This window comes from Hemiscyllium ocellatum, chromosome 31 (assembly GCF_020745735.1).
Source record: "Hemiscyllium ocellatum isolate sHemOce1 chromosome 31, sHemOce1.pat.X.cur, whole genome shotgun sequence".
NCBI lineage: Eukaryota > Metazoa > Chordata > Chondrichthyes > Orectolobiformes > Hemiscylliidae > Hemiscyllium > Hemiscyllium ocellatum.
The window spans coordinates 9,503,336-9,519,555 of record NC_083431.1 but is presented as its reverse complement, the minus strand read 5'-3'; the positions used below and the strand labels follow the sequence as shown (position 1 = coordinate 9,519,555).

The 16,220-nt window shown below is 47.5% G+C and overlaps 1 protein-coding gene across 3 annotated transcripts in view; it reads left to right on the top strand.

Annotated features, from left to right (window-relative positions):
- The first annotated feature begins 112 nt into the window (after positions 1 to 112).
- Positions 113 to 16,220, top strand: part of dph1 (diphthamide biosynthesis 1) — a 580,960-nt gene continuing 564,852 nt past the window's right edge. For all 3 annotated transcript variants that reach the window (XM_060848151.1, XM_060848150.1, XM_060848149.1), the window contains exon 1: positions 113 to 275. In XM_060848151.1, coding sequence (XP_060704134.1) covers positions 152 to 275 — 124 coding nt within the window. In that variant the 5' untranslated portion in view covers positions 113 to 151. The remainder of the gene's footprint in view (positions 276 to 16,220) is intronic.

Sequence of the window (16,220 nt, the reverse complement as noted above, 5' to 3'; positions counted from 1 at the left end):
TTCCTCCCTCTCTCTCTCCCCCCCTCCTCTCTCTCCCCCCCCCTCTCCCCGCTCGCTCTCTCTGGGTGTGATTGCTCGCCCTCGATCGGTTTCTCGGGGAGTGATTGGCGCGGCTGCCGGCGCTGCCCACGTGGTGTGTTGTTGTTGGGGGATGGCCGGCCGGAGCGGGATGCCGGGCCCCGGGCTCTCTCTGACTGAGGCAGTGAGGGCCGCCGGGGAGCACGGCCACCAGCTGGCGGTACCGAGAGGCGGCCAACCCGGGAGGAGAGCCACAGGTGAGGGAGAGCGGGGACTGGGGAGGAGAGGGCACGGGGAACCTCTAAACCTTAACCTCTCCCTCCACCCTCTGACCTCTAACCCTTAACCCTAAATCCAACCTATACTAACACTAACCCCTACCCCCAAACCTAACTTCAATCCTACCCCACAATCCCTCACCATATCCCGACCTGGACCCATAGCCCCCCCCCCCCCCCCCCACAATGCTGGGTATCGCCCTGCCCTGGGTATGGCCCTGCCCTGGGTATGGCCCTGCCCTGAGTATCACCCTGCCCTGAGTATCACCCTGCCCCGGGTATCGCCCTGCCCTGAGTATCGCCCTGCCCTGGGTATCGCCCTGCCCTGAGTATCACCCTGCTCTGGGTATCGCCCTGCCCTGGGTATCGCCCTGCTCTGGGTATCGCCCTGCCCTGGGTATCGCCCTGCCCTGGGTATCGCCCTGCTCTGGGTATCGCCCTGCCCTGGGTATCGCCCTGCTCTGAGTATCGCCCTGCTCTGGGTATCGCCCTGCACTGGGTATCGCCCTGCCCTGGGTATCGCCCTGCTCTGGGTATCGCCCTGCTCTGGGTATCGCCCTGCACCGGGTATCGCCCTGCACCGGGTATCGCCCTGCCCCGCGTATCGCCCTGCCCCGGGTATCGCCCTGCCCCGGGTATCGCCCTGCCCCGAGTATCACCCTGCCCCGGGTATCGCCCTGCCCCGGGTATCGCCCTGCCCCGAGTATCGCCCTGCCCCGAGTATCGCCCTACTCTGAGTATCGCCCTGCCCTGAGTATCGCCCTGCTCTGGATATCGCCCTGCCCCGGGTATCACCCTGCCCTGAGTATCACCCTGCCCTGAGTATCGCCCTGCCCTGGGTATCGCCCTGCCCTGGGTATCGCCCTGCCCTGAGTATCACCCTGCCCTGAGTATCGCCCTGCCCTGAGTATCGCCCTGCCCTGAGTATCGCCCTGCTCTGGGTATCGCCCTGCCCTGGGTATCGCCCTGGCTTAGTATCGCCCTGCCCTGGGTATCACCCTGCCCTGGGTATCGCCCTGCCCTGGGTATCGCCCTGCCCTGAGTATCGCCCTGCCCTGAGTATCACCCTGCTCTGGGTATCGCCCTGCCCTGAGTATCACCCTGCTCTGGGTATCACCCTGCTCTGGGTATCGCCCTGCCCTGAGTATCGCCCTGCCCTGAGTATCGCCCTGCCCTGAGTATCGCCCTGCTCTGGGTATTGCCCTGCCCTGGGTATCGCCCTGGCTTAGTATCGCCCTGCCCTGGGTATCGCCCTGCCCTGGGTATCGCCCTGCCCTGGGCATCGCCCTGCCCTGGGCATCGCCCTGCCCTGGGTATCGCCCTGCCCTGGGTATCGCCCTGCCCTGAGTATCGCCCTGCCCTGGGTATCGCCCTGCCCTGAGTATCACCCTGCACTGGATATCGCCCTGCCCTCCCTGAGTATCACCCTGCTCTGGCTATCGCCCTGCTCTGGGTATCGCCTTGCCCTGAGTATCACCCTGCGCTGGGTACCGCCCTGCCCTGAGTATCACCCTGCGCTGGGTATCGCCCTGCCCTGAGTATCGCCCTGCCCTGGGTATCGCCCTGCCATGAGTATCACCCTGGTCTGGGTATCGCCATGCCCTGGGGTATCGCCCTGCCCTGGGGTATCGTCCTGCCCTGGGTATCGCCCTGCCCTGGGTATCGCCCTGCCCTGGGTATCACCCTGCACTGGGTATCGCCCTGCCCTGAGTATCGCCCTGCCCTGAGTATCGCCCTGCCCTGGGTATCACCCTGCGCTGGGTATCGCCTTGCCCTGAGTATCACCCTGCACTGAGTATCACCCTGCACTGAGTATCGCCCTGCCCTTGGTATCGCCCTGCCCTTGGTATCGCCCTGCGCTGGGTATCGCCCTGCGCTGGGTATCGCCCTGCGCTGGGTATCGCCCTGCGCTGGGTATCGCCCTGCGCTGGGTATCGCCCTGCGCTGGGTATCGCCCTGCGCTGCGTATCGCCCTGCGCTGCGTATCGCCCTGCCCTGGGGATCGCCCTGCCCTGGGGATCGCCCTGCCCTGGGTATCGCCCTGCTCTGGGTGTAACCCTGCGCCGGGTATCGCCCTGCTCTGGGTATCACTCTAGGTTGGGTATCACCCGAGGTTGAGTATCAGCCTTGCTGGGTATCATCCTGTGCTGCGTATCACCCTGTGCTCCTTCCCTCTGTCTCGTCCATGCACCCGTTCCTCAGCCTCTCCCTGTACTCATTTCGTCAGGATCAAAGGATACTGATTTGCAGAAGTGTAGAATTGCACACATTTCATCCTTGTTCAAAAAGAAAAAGAAATGTCAGTACTTACTGATCAGAGAATTTAAGTTGGGAAAATTTTGAGAAATAGTAGCTTTGTAATAGAATTAATAGTTATTTGGTCAATGTGTTTCAGTTAGGGAGAACCAACGTGGATTTCTGGAGGGAAAGTTGTGTTTAATATCTTGGAATTCTTCTGGGAGTTTGGAGAGAATTGAATTGAATTAAGTTTATTGTCATGTGTACTGATGCACAGTGAAAAGCTCTGTATTGCGAGCAATACAGGCAGATCACAGAGTTAAGTAGCATAGATAAGTAAATAATTGGAAAACGGCAGCAAAAACAAAAACAAGCACAGGTGAGTGTTAAGGGTTTGTGAGTCCATTCAGTATTCTAACAACAACAGGAGGGTAGAAACTGTTGCAAAACCAGCTGGTGTGTGTTCAGGCTTCTGTACCTTCTCCCCGATGGTAGAGGTTGTAGAAAAACATTGCCAGGGTGAGATGGATCTTTGAGAATGGTGGTGGCCCTTCCTTGACAGCGGGCCTGGTAGAAGGATTCTGTATATGGGAGGTTGGCCTTTGTGATTGTCCGGGCCGAGTTCACCACTCTCTGTAACCGTCTCCGATCTTGAATGGTACAGTTGCCATACCAGGTAGTGATACATCCAGACAGAATGCTCTCGATGGCGCACTGATAAAAGTTGACAAGGGTATTCGTCGTCATGCCAAATTTCCTCAGCTGCCTGAGGAAGAAGAGACGTTGTTGAGCTTTTGTAACCAGTGCATCCACATGAAGAATCCAAGAAAACTTGTGGATGACAACTCCCAGGAGCTTGACACTGTCCACTCGTTCCACCTCTGTGCTGTTAATGTGTAGGGAGTATGAGTAACATCCCACCCTAAGTCAATAATGAGTTCCTTGGTTTTGCCGGCATTGAGAACTCGGTTGTTCTCAGTGCACCATTTTTCCAGGTCTTCCACCTCCCATCTGTAGTCTGTTTTGTCACCATCGGAGATTCGACCGACTATAGTGGTGTCATCAGCGAACTTGTAAATGGCATTAGTCTGGTATTTGGTGACGCAGTGATGGGTATACAGTGAGTACAATTGGGCACTGTGTACACACCTCTGGGAGGGCTCCAGTGTTGAGTGTTAGTGAGGATGAAATATTGTCCCCATTCTTCACTGATTGTGGCTTGTGGGTCAGGAAATTGAGGATCCAGTTGTGGTGGGGCTTAGTCCAAGATCACTAAATTTAGTAATGAGTCTCGAAGGGTAAAAGTGTTGAAGGCTGAACTATAGTCAATGAGTAGGATTCTTTTGTAGCTGTTCTTGGTGTCAAGGTGTTCTAGGGAGGAGTGAAGGGCAAGTGATATGGCATTTGATGTGGATCTGTTGGTCCGATAGACAAATTGGAGTGGATCAAGAGTAGTGGGGAGGCCTGGAGTTGACTAATGCCATGACCAGCCTTTCAAAGCACTTCATGACCACTGAAGTTAGGGCCACAGGGTGGTAATCATTGAGTCATGCTACATGAGCTTTCTTAGGTACAGGGATGACATTGGCTCTCTTGAAATAGACAGGGACAGTGGCCTCCTGTAGGGAGAGGTCGAAAATGTCCGAGAAGATCTGTCAGTTGATCTGCACATGCTCTGAGTGTACGGCCTGGTACTCCGTCTGGTCCCATCCAGAGAGGATTGATGGGGGGAATGTTGTGTACATGGACTTCCAAAAGGCATTTGATATAGTGTGTAACCAAAGACTTGTGAGCAAAGTTGAAACTCATGGAATATATGGACAGCAGCAACATGGATACAGAATTGACTAGGAGATAGGAAACGGAGAGTATTGGTGAATGGATATTTTTCAGGCAAGAGGAAGGTCTGTATTGGAATTCCCTGGAGCTAACATGGCCTAGTGGTATTATCACTGGACTGTTAATCCAGAGACCCAGGTAGTGTCCTGGGGACCTGGGTTCGAATCCCACTATGGCAGGTGGTAGAATTTGAATTCAATTTTAAAATAAGTCTGGAATTAAAAGTCTAACGACAACTATGAATCCATTGTCCCATAGTTGGAAAAACCCATCTGGTTCCCTAATGTCCTTTAGGGAAGTAAATGCCATCCTTACCTGGCCTGGCTTACATGTGACTCCAGACCCAGAACAATATGGTTGGTTCTTAACTGTCCTCTGGGTAATTAGGAATGGGCAATATGTGCCAGTGATACCCTCACCCCACAGAGTCGTTCAGCATGGAAACAGACCCTTTGCCTTAACTCAACCATGCTGATCAAGTTTCTAAACTGAACTAGTTCCTTTTGCCTGAGTTTGACCCATGTCACTCTAAACCTTTCCTGATTTGGAGATGCCGGTGTTGGACCATGGTGTACAAAGTTAAAAATCACATGACACCAGGGTATAGTCCAACAGGTTTAATTGGAAGCACGCTAGCTTTTGGAGCGATGCTCCTTCATCAGGTGGTAGTGCTACCATCTGATGAAGGAGCGCTGCTCAGAAAGCTGGTGTGCTTCCAATTAAACCTGATGGACTATAACGTGGTGTCATGTGATTTTTAACTTTAAACCTTTCCTGTCAATGTACCTGTCCAAATGTCATTTAAACATTGTAATTGTATTTGCCTCTATCATTTCCTGTAGCAGCTCATTCTGTATATGCACCACCCTCTGCGTGAAAAAGTTTCCTGTCAGGGCTCTTGTAAATCTTTCCCCTCTCACCCTTAAACCCATGCTCTCTAGTTTAGGAGACCCCTACCCTGGGTTAAAGACCTTGGCTATTCACCTTACCTATGGCCCTCATGATTTTAAAAACCTCTATAAGCTCACCTCTCAGCCTCCTATGCTCCAGGAGGTTCGAGCCTATCCAGCCCCTCCTTATAACTCAAACTCTCCAGTCTTGGTAACATCCTTGTAAATCTTGTTTGTGTTTTTTACAGTTCAATATCATCTTTCCTATTGGAGGGCAACCAGAATTGTGTGCAGTACTCCAAATGTAGCCGTACCAATACCTTGTAACCACTGTCAATTGTCATTAAAACCCACCTGTCATCCTCACCTGGTCTGGCCTTCAGAATCACAACTTTTAACTGCCCTCTGACATGACCAGGGCAGTTGGAAGTAGGAAATAAAATACTGACCTAGTGAGTTATGCGCAAATTCTGTGAACAAATATATAAAACAAAGTCTAATCTGTGAATCTGGCCTCTTATTATGTTCCAGCATTGACAGACGTGCCTTCAGCTGCCTGCACCCTAAACTTGAGAATGCCAATCAGAAACCATTCTATCTCTGTCCACTTCTTAAACCTGACCTCTTTGACCACACTGCCCTAATATCTTTTTGAATGATTCAATGTGAAATTTTTGGTAATTCTCCTGCAAGGTGCTTTAAAATGTTTATTTATGTTAGGAACATAGGAACAGCAGTAGGCCATTCAGCCCCTCGAGCCTGTTGCGGCATTCAGAGAGATTGTGCGTGGTCTGTGGCCTAACTGCATATGCCTGCCTTTGGCCTACACTCCTTAATACCTTTGACAAAAATTATCTCAGATTTAAAATTAACAACTGATCCAGCATCCATACCACTTGCGGAAGAGAATTCCAAACCTCTCCCACCCATTGTGTGTAGAATTGCTTTGTAACATCTCTTTGTAACAGACCCTAACTCTCAGACTATGCCTTTTAGTTCTAACATCTCCAATCAGTGGAAATAGTTTATTTTTATCTATCCTGTCTTTTCCTGTTAATATCTGGAAGACATGAATCAAATCACCCCTTAACCTTCTAAATTCTAGGGAAAGCAGATCTAATTTGGATAATCTTTCCTCATACCTTAATCCCTGAAGTCCAGGTATCATTCATCTCAACCTACGTTGTACTCCCTCCAAGGCCAATCTATCCTCCTGAAGGTGGAGTACCCAGATAGAAATGAATAAAAACAGCAGTAAAGAAAGTCTTGCCATTATCCAGTGTCTTTCACGACTGCCAGACTTCTCAAAGTGCTTTAAATCAAGCATATATTTCTCTAGTGTAATCTCCTGTAATAATGTGAGAATGAGTCATGTAATGAGGTGTTGAGGGGCTTTCTAAATATCACTTGTTGTTGTAATCTGCATTACTGAGTGATGAGGGAACCATTCAGAATCATTATATCTAACTAAGAAACCTGACCGAGTCTTTGTAGAAAGATAGTTCCTCAGTGTTAAATGAGACACCTTCCTTTTTATGAAAAATAGTTTGCATTTTTCTCATGTTTTATTTCCTCTCTCAAAGTTCCCGAAGCACTTAATGGAATTAATTTGAAGTAACTTTTTATGTTTAGATTAGATTGGATTAAATTCCTTCCAGTGTGGAAACAGGCCCTTCGGCCCAACAAGTCCACACTGACCCTCTGAAGAGTAACCCACCCAGTCCCATTTCCCTCTGAATGATGCACCTAACACTACAGGCAATTTAGCATGGCCAATTCACCTTACCTGCACATTTTTGGACTGTGGGAAGAAACTGGAGCACCCGGAGGAAACCCACGCAGACACAGGGAGAATGTGCAAACTCCACACAGAGAGTTGCCCTATAACTAAGTTCAAATTGCAAACCAGAATCCAAAATATTCTGCTGTCCCTGATCTGCTTTCTGACATTCTTTTGTCTGTAGGTCTGTACACTGCACAGAAATGGGCCTCTGTATACTGCAACCAAATGGTCTGTGCTACCATTTGTATCATCCCCCCCCCCCCCCCCCCCCCAAAAAGCCAATTCTAACAGCACAGACCTCTATGCCCCTCCCCATTTTGTGTTTCAAATAAAAGCAAAATATTGTGGATACTGGAAATCTAAAATAAAAGAAACAGAATGTTGGAGAAGCTCAGTGGAGCTTGTAGTATCTATGGAAAGGGAAAGAGAGTTAATATTTCAACAGTCTGACTGTTCTTCAGAACTCTGAAATGCGAACTCTCTATCTCTCTCCACAGTGCTGCCAGACCTGTTGAGTTTCTCTTAGACTTTCTGTTTTATTCCTTTTTTTTTAGATTAGATTACTTACAGTGGGCAAACAGGCCCTTTGGCCCAACAAGTCCACACCTACCCGCTGAAGCGCAACCCACCCATACCCCTACATTTACCCCTTCACTTAACACAACGGGCAGTTTAGCATGGCCAATTCACCTAATCTGCACATCTTTAGATTGTGGGAGGAAACCGGAGGAAACCCACGCAGACACGGGGAGAATGGGCAAACTCCACACAGTCAGTCGCCTGAGGTGGGAATTGAACCCGGATCTCTGGCGCTGTGAGGCAGCAGTGCTAACCACTGAGCCACCGTGCCACCCAGTTTTGTGCTTTCAGTAAGATGAAGATCCACAGTCCCTCCACTCACTGGGTAAAGACCCTTTTTGATGATGGTCTTCTATTCAGAACTCTAGTCCAGCTTCCCCCACGTGTGGAAGTATTTTCTCTGGATCTACCCAGTCAAACTCTTTCGTTATCTTAAAGCTCCACAACTAGCTTCCCTCATTTTATTGAGGAAAGGAATTTTGGTCTGTTTAGTTTTTCCCAATGAGTACCTTCTCTCAGTTCTGGTACTGCTCTTGTGAGTCTTTGCACCATGTCCCTCTCCCCCATTTTATGTGGAGTAGAAGTGTGCACAGTCCTGTACAAGTTTAAGATGAAATAAGGTGCATGGTTAGCTGTTTAATGTGTTAGTAACTAATCTTTGCAGTTTCCTCTCCTCGAACCCTGAAGGGTCTGTCCCTAGCTCTCAGACAGTGCCTCTTAGCTCGAGCATCTCCTAACAGTCATTGACACTGTTGTGGTTCTGTTCGCCGAGCTGGGAATTTGTGTTGCAGATGTTTTGTCCCCTGTCTAGGTGACATCCTCAGTGCTTGGGAGCCTCCTGTGAAGCGCTTCTGTGATGTTTCCTCCGGCATTTATAGTGATTTGTATCTACCGCTTCCAGTTGTCAGTTCCAGCTGTCCGCTGCAGTACACCAGAACTGCAAAAAGAGGGAGAAGAACACCTGTACAATGTATCCACCAAAAATGAATACCCACGCAATTTCATGAACGGATGCCTAAGGGAAAGACAACGGAACGAGGACATGCCGCAACTCAAAGGACTAGCCACACTACCATACATCAAGAGCATTTCCGAACTGACAGCCAGACTGCTGCGACCACTAGGACTCATAACAGCACACAAACCAACAGCCACTCTCAGACAACAACTCACCAGGATGAAGGACCCGATACCCAGCACGAGCAAAACCATTGTAGTGTACAAAATCCCATGCAAGGACTGCACAAAACACTACATAGGACAAACAGGAAGACAGCTAACGATCCGCATCCATGAACACCAACTAGCCACGAAACGACACGACCAGCTATCCTGAGTAGCCACACACTCAGATGACAAGCAACATGAGTTCGACTGGGACAACACTACTATTATAGGACAAGCCAAACAGAGAACAGACAGGGAATTCCTAGAGGCATGGCATTCGTCCACAGATTCAGTCAATAAGCACATTGACCTGGACCCAATATACCGGCCACTGCAACAGACAGCTGGAACTGACAGCTGGAAGCGGCAGATACAAATCAGTATAAATGTCGGAGGAAACATCACAGAAGTGCTTCACAGGAGGCTCCCAAGCACTGAGGATGTCACCTGGACAGGGGACGAAACGTCTGCAACACAAACTCCCAGCTCGGCGAACAGAACCACAACAACGAGCACCCAAGCTACAAATCTTCTCACAAACTTTGAGTCATTGGCACACTGACTTCAGAAATAGTGTGTGTGTTGCATCAGGTTTGACTGGGACATGAGTGTTCAGGGCTGAGGGAGTGCTACTTTGCTGGTGCTGGAGGAGCTTGTAGGCTGCGGCCCTGTTTGTCCATTCCCTTGCCTTCCCTGTCCCAGAAAGTTGTCTGTTATGCATCTCCGCCTCTCCCTGTCTCATACTGCCCTCTCACATTCCATTCAGTCCTTAGTATCAGCAATCCGTTTTCTTCTCTGCTCTCTCCTAAATTTTCTGTAGATTATCCCTTCTAAAAACTGCTTCTGTTTGCCATCTAAGTAGAACACTGTGACCTCTTATCTAAAGAGCCATATACTGGCATTGCAGGCAGATCAGAGAGGGCTCGCTGGGCAGATACCAGGAATGGAAGGGCTGTCTTATCAGGAGAAGTTAATAAGGTTGGAATACAGAAAAATGAGAGGCGATCTTATTGAATCAGCAATGTTTAGGGCACTTGACACGGTAGTCTAGGGCTAAAGGGCACAACCTTAGAATAGGGGATCACACGTTTAAGACAGAAATGAGGAGGAATTTCTTCTGTCAGAGGGTTGTCAATCTGTGGAATGCTTTACTGCAAATGGCCGTCGAGACTGGATCATTAGATACATTCATGGCTGAGATAAACAGAATTTTAATCAGCAAAAGAATCAAGGCTAATGGGGAGAAGACAGAAAACTGGAGTTGAGAAATATAATATCAGCCAAGATCTCAAACCCTTGCAGGCTGAATGACCTACATCTGCTTCTGTTTCTTACGGTCTTATCTACTCGAGTGGAGAGGCTCTTCCAGCCTTAGACTTATTCTTAACAATGTACCCCTGAGTTTTATGTTCCCTTTGATTTCGATGTTATGCATGAATCTCCTCTTATCACCAACCATTTCCAGCCCTTCTTCATGATCCAGTGTAGGGTTCCTCTTCTTTATCTGCATTGTGAGTGCATTCAGCTTCTCCCTTGACCTTGATGGGGTAAATGCCAAATAGTTGGTTCTACTGGTCAGGGAACCTAAAACCTGGGCACAACCTCCGAAGCAGAGGTTGATTGTTTAGGATGGAGATGTGGAGAAATTTCTTCACACATGCCAGAGGAAGTGGTGGAGGCTGGTACAATTACAGCATTTAAAAGTGTTGATGGTAGCCATGATGTGGAGGAGCTGGTGGTGGACAAATCACACAACATCAGCTTTATTTGGAAACACTAGCTTTTGGAGTGCTGCTCCTTCATCAGGTGGTTGTGGAGTAGAACATCATAAGACACAGAATTTATAGCAAAAGGTTATAGTTTCATGTAGTGATATATTGAACAAACCTGGATTGTTAAGATTAGATTAGATTTCCTACAGTGTGGAAACAGGCCCTTTGGCCCAACAAGTCCACACCGACCCTCTGAAGAGTAACCCACCTGGACCCATTTCCCTCTGACTAAGCATCTAACACAATGGTCAATTTAGCATGGCCAATTCGCCTGACCTGCACATCTTTGGACTGTAGGAGGAACCTGGAGCAACCGGAGAAAACCCATGCAGACACAGGGAGAATGTGTAAACTCCACACAGACTGTCGCCCGAGGCTAGAATTGAACCTGGGACCCTGGTGCTGTGAGGTGGCAGTGCTAACCACTGAGTCACTGTGCCATCCAAGTCCTTCATCTTTTAGAATGCTGGTTTCAGTTCATTAATATGTAAATCCCAGAATTTCTTTTAAGTCACTTCTCGAAATAACTTAAGGTTTTATAACAAAAGGTGACATTAAAGTTGGGAGATCAGAGTCTGTCTGTATCCCAGTCTTGAGTTAGACTCGTTCTATTTCCAAAGTGGAATTTACAAAATATTACGTGTATTGACCAACACTTAAAAGGAATGTGGATAGGTACATGAATAGGAAGGGTTAAGAGGGATATAGGCCAAATGCTGGTAAATGGGACTAGGTTAATTTAGCATATTTGGTCAGCATGCTTGAGTTGGACTGAAGGGTCTATTTTCATGCTGTACATCTCTATGTCTCTGTGACTGTAAATGGCATGATGGCTCAGTGGTTAGCACTGCTGTCTTACTGTTCACGGTCCTGGGTTCAATTCCAGCCTTGGGTGACTGTGTGGAGTTTGCACATTCTCCCTGTACCTGCATGGGTTTCCTCTGGGTACTCCTGTTTCCTTCCACAGTCCAAAGATGTGCAGGTTAGGTGGATGGGCCATGCTAAATTGCCCTGTGGTGTCCAAGGATGTGCAGAGTTACAGGGATAGTATAAGGGCTAGGTCTGGATGGGGTGCTCTTTTGAGGGTTGGTGAGGATTTGACAGGCCGAATGGCCTGCTTCCGCACTGTAGGGATTCAGTGATTCTAAGTGGATGTGACTCTGGGGGATTCTCTACCCAGAAGGTAGTGGATGCTCCACTGTTGAATATGTTGAAGACTGGGATAGACAGATTTTTGATCTATCAGGGGGTCATGTGATCTTGGTAGTGGTTGGGAAAATGGAGTTGAAGACCAAGGTCAGCCATGATTATAGAGAATGGCCAGGCAGGCTTAATGGGCTGAATGGTCTACTGTTACTTTCTGTGCCTGTTAAGGAGGGTTTAACAGATTGCGTGGCCCTGTTTGCAAAAACAAAAGCAGAATTCTCTCCGATTTCTATCGCGTTGTGGGAACTCACTGTGTCATAGTCACAAATAGTCATAGAGATGTACAGTATGGAAACCAACCCTTCAGTCCAACCCGTCTGTGCCAACCAGATATCCCAACCCAATCTAGTCCAACCTGCCAGCACCCGGCCCATATCCCTCCAAACCCTTCCTATTCATGTACCCATCCAAATGCCTCTTAAACATTGCAATTGTACCAGCCTCCATTACTTCCTCTGGCAACTCAGTCCATACACGCAGCACCCTCTGCGTGAAAAAGTTGCTCCCTAGCTCTCTTTTATATCTTTCCCCTCTCACCCTAAACCTATGCCCTCTAGTTCTGGACTCCTCGACCCCAGGGAAAAGACCTTGACTATTTCTCCTCTCCATGCCCCTCATAATTTTGTAAACCTCTATAATGTCACCCCTCAGCCTCTGACACTCCAGGGAAAACAGCCCCAGCCTGTTCAGCCTCTCCCCGTAGCTCAGATCCTCCAACCCTGGCAACATCCTTGCAAATCTTTTCTGAACCCTTTCAAGTTTCACAACATCTTTCTGATAGGAAGGAGTCCAGAATTGCAAGCAATATTCCAACAGTGGTCTAACCAATGTCCTGTACAGCCGCAACATGACCTCCCAACTCCTGTACTCAGTACTCTAACTGATAGAGGAAAGCATACCAAACGCCTTCTTCACTATCCCCTACGTGCAACTCCACTTTCAAGGAGCTATGAACCTGCACTCCAAGGTCTCTTTGTTTAGCAACACTCCTTAGGACCTTACCATTATGTGTATAAGTCCTGCTAAGATTTGCTTTCCCAAAATGCATCACCTCGCATTTATCTGAATTAAACTCCATCTCCCACTTCTCAGCCCATTGGCCCATCTGGTCCAGATCCTGTTGTAATCTGAGGTAACCTACTTTGCTGTACACTACACCTCCAATTTTGGTGTCATCTGCAAACTTACTGAATATATCTCTTATGCTCACATCCAAATCATTTATATAAATGATGAAATATAGTGGAGACAGCACTGATCCTTGTGGCACTCCACTGGTCATAAGCCTCCAGTCTGAAAAACAGCCCTCCACCACCACCCCCTGTCTTCTACCTTTGAGCCAGTTCTGTATTCAAATGGCTAGTTCTCCCTGTATTCCAAGAGATCTAATCCATGGGGAACCTTGTCAAACACTTTACTGAAGTCCATATAGATCACATCTACTGTTCTGCCCTCATCAATCCTCTTTGTTACTTCAAAGTGAGTCATGATTTCCCATGTACAAAGCCATGTTGACTATCCCTAATCAGTCCTTTCCAAATACATGTACATCCTGTCCCTCAGGATTCCCTCCAACAAGTTGCCCACCATTGACGTCAGGCTCACTGGTCTATAGTTCCCTGGCTTGTCCTTACCACCCTTCTTAAACAGTGGCAACATGTTAGCCAACCTCCAGTCTTCTGGCACTTCACCTGTGACTATCAGTGATCTTAGCAAGAGGCCCAACAGTCACTTCCCTAGCTTCCCACAGAGTTCTAGGATACACTTGATCAGGTCCCGGGGATTTATCCACTTTTATATGTTTTGAGACATCCAGCAGTTCCTCCTCTGTAATATGGACATTTTTTAAGATGTCACCATCTATTTCCCTACATTCTATATCTTCCATGTCCTTTTCTACAAGAAACACTGATGCAAAATACTCGTTTAGGATCGCCCCCATTTTCTGCAGCTCCACACAAAGGCCGACTTGCTGATCTTTGAGGGGCCCTATTCTCTCCCTAGTTACCCTTTTGTCCTTAATGTACTTGTAAAAACCCTTGAATTCTCCTGAATTCTATTTGCCAAAGCTATTTCATGTCCCTTTTTTGCCCTCCTGATTTCCCTCTTAAGTATACTCCGACTGCCTTTATACTCTTCTAAGGATTCACTCGATCTATCCTGTCTATGCCTGACATATGCTTCTTTTTCTTAAAAATCACACACCAGGTTATAATCCAACAGGTTTAATTGGAAGCACACTAGCTTTCGGACCATCGCCTATCACCTGTTTCGGATTATGACTTGATGAAGGAGCATCGCTCTGAAAGCTAGTGTGCTTCCAATTAAACCTATTGGACTATAACCTGGTGTTGTGTGATTTTTAACTTTGTACACCCCAGTCCAACACCGGCATCTCCAAATCACCTCAATTTCTTTAGTCATCCAGCATTCCCTATACCTACCATGCTTTCCTTTCACCCTAACAGGAATATACTTTCTCTGGAATCTCGTTATCTCATTTCTGAAGGCTTCCCATTTTCCAGCTGTCCCTTTACCTGCGAACTGTTGTCCCTGTGGTGACCTTGTTTTCCTGTGTTATTCTGAGAGTCTACAACTGATTCATTGGTTGTGACATCTTTTGTGGAGCTTTTGATGTTATGGCCACGCTGCAGTAAAACAGTTGAAGAAGAAGGTTGTAAATGGTATTAATTCTCAATGTGCCTGTTACAGTGGGACAAAGCTAGCACCCTCGGGAGTCTGAGCCAACCGCAGCTGCGGTGGCTCTCCTCTGTCATTCCTCTGTCACTTCTCGATATCTGTTCAAAATCTTCAGCCCCTCAACCTGGGTGATCCACCAAGACAGCAAAAAGGAAGCTGCACTTCCTTTAACTTTCAAAAGCAGGGAGAAAGAAAGAATTTGAAAAACAAATGATTTTATAAGAACACTGTTTTATTTATGATCCTGTGGATTGGAGGCTCTGCAGAATCTTGGTGTCTCTCGACAGTGAAGGTGTTAAATTGATGTGTTGTGATAAACAATGGCAGGATTTGCATCGGTGAATGTGCACAGCGAGAAAGGGATAAAAATCGGATGGCTGAAAGTCTGTTGTGTACATGAGGTGTAAAAACTGTACTTGGTAAATGACTGTACAGCTTACTGTGCATGTGCTGGAGTTAACTTGTAGTCGAGCCTTCCAAATCTCTCTTTGGTGTGCTCTTGTCCTACTTGCATTTTTTAAAAATCCAGATTATTGGTTAAAAATCCAAGTTTCTGTTTTGAGGGTAATTAAAAAGCAGTCTGCAGGGATTTCCCCATTGAGTTACGGCTCTTGTTCTGATCTTCAAGCCTGTTGTATCATCGCACTTTCAGACTGCACGAAGCAGGATGTGGCAGGCTGTTTTCACAGGAATGTGTGTAGGAAGCTGCATTCGCACTGCTGTGCAGTTGAAACTAGAGCTTGGCCTATCTGATAATGCAGTTCCCTCTCGCTCAGACTTTGAATGGATGTCCTGGCTGCATGTTTTACTGGATTGCATGAATATTGAAAATCCTCTGGCGCTGGTCAAAGGCAGTACCCAGGGACCCGGCTTTGGTTCCAGCCTTGGGTGAATGTATGGAGTTTGCAGATTCTTCCTGTGTCTGCGTGGGTTTCCTCTGGGTGATCCAGTTTCCTCCCAAAGGTGTGCAGGTTAGGTAGATGGGCCATGCTAAATTGCCCCATGGTGTCCGGGGATGTGCAGGGACCTCAGCCTGCTGATTGCCATCCTGGTCACCCGCTTGGCTTCAAGTGAAAGGTTGATGGTATGGGTCTTGGTGGGATGCTCTTTGGAAGGATGGCCTGGACTTGATGGGCCGAATGGTCTGCTCCCACACTGTCGGGATGCTATGATACTATTTTATGAAAAATAGTGGCTAAAAGTAGAGAATTTCATCAACACTGAGGACACCTCTGTACTCTCAGATGGGCAGAAAAGATCCCATGGGACTGTGTTGAAGAAGAAAAGGGAATTCTTCAAGTTCCTTAGCTGATGTTTATCCCTGAATTCACATTTCAAAATCAGGTCATCTGATTTTCTTACATTGCTGTTTGTGGGACCTTAATGTGTGAAAACTGGTTGCCATGCACACTACATTGCAACAGTGACTAAACTTCAAAATGTAATGTATGGGCTTTGCAAAGAGCTTTTATAAAGGCAAGGTTTTTTTGTGTTGTCTCCATAATTAATTGCACTATTGAGTAGTCGCATTGTAAAGGAAGAATAAATATTGCTGAGAAAAGACCGTTTCTTGAGGCTTTTTCCCTCCCACTCATTAAGACAGTTTGCAAGAAATTTTTAAAAAGTGCAGGGAAGACAACACTTGGAATATATGAGGGAGAGTGCTGATTGGTTATCATATAAACCCCTGTACCAATCACCATCCATTTGCCAACCAATTTCGATATGTTGGGAAACATAGCAGGCAGTC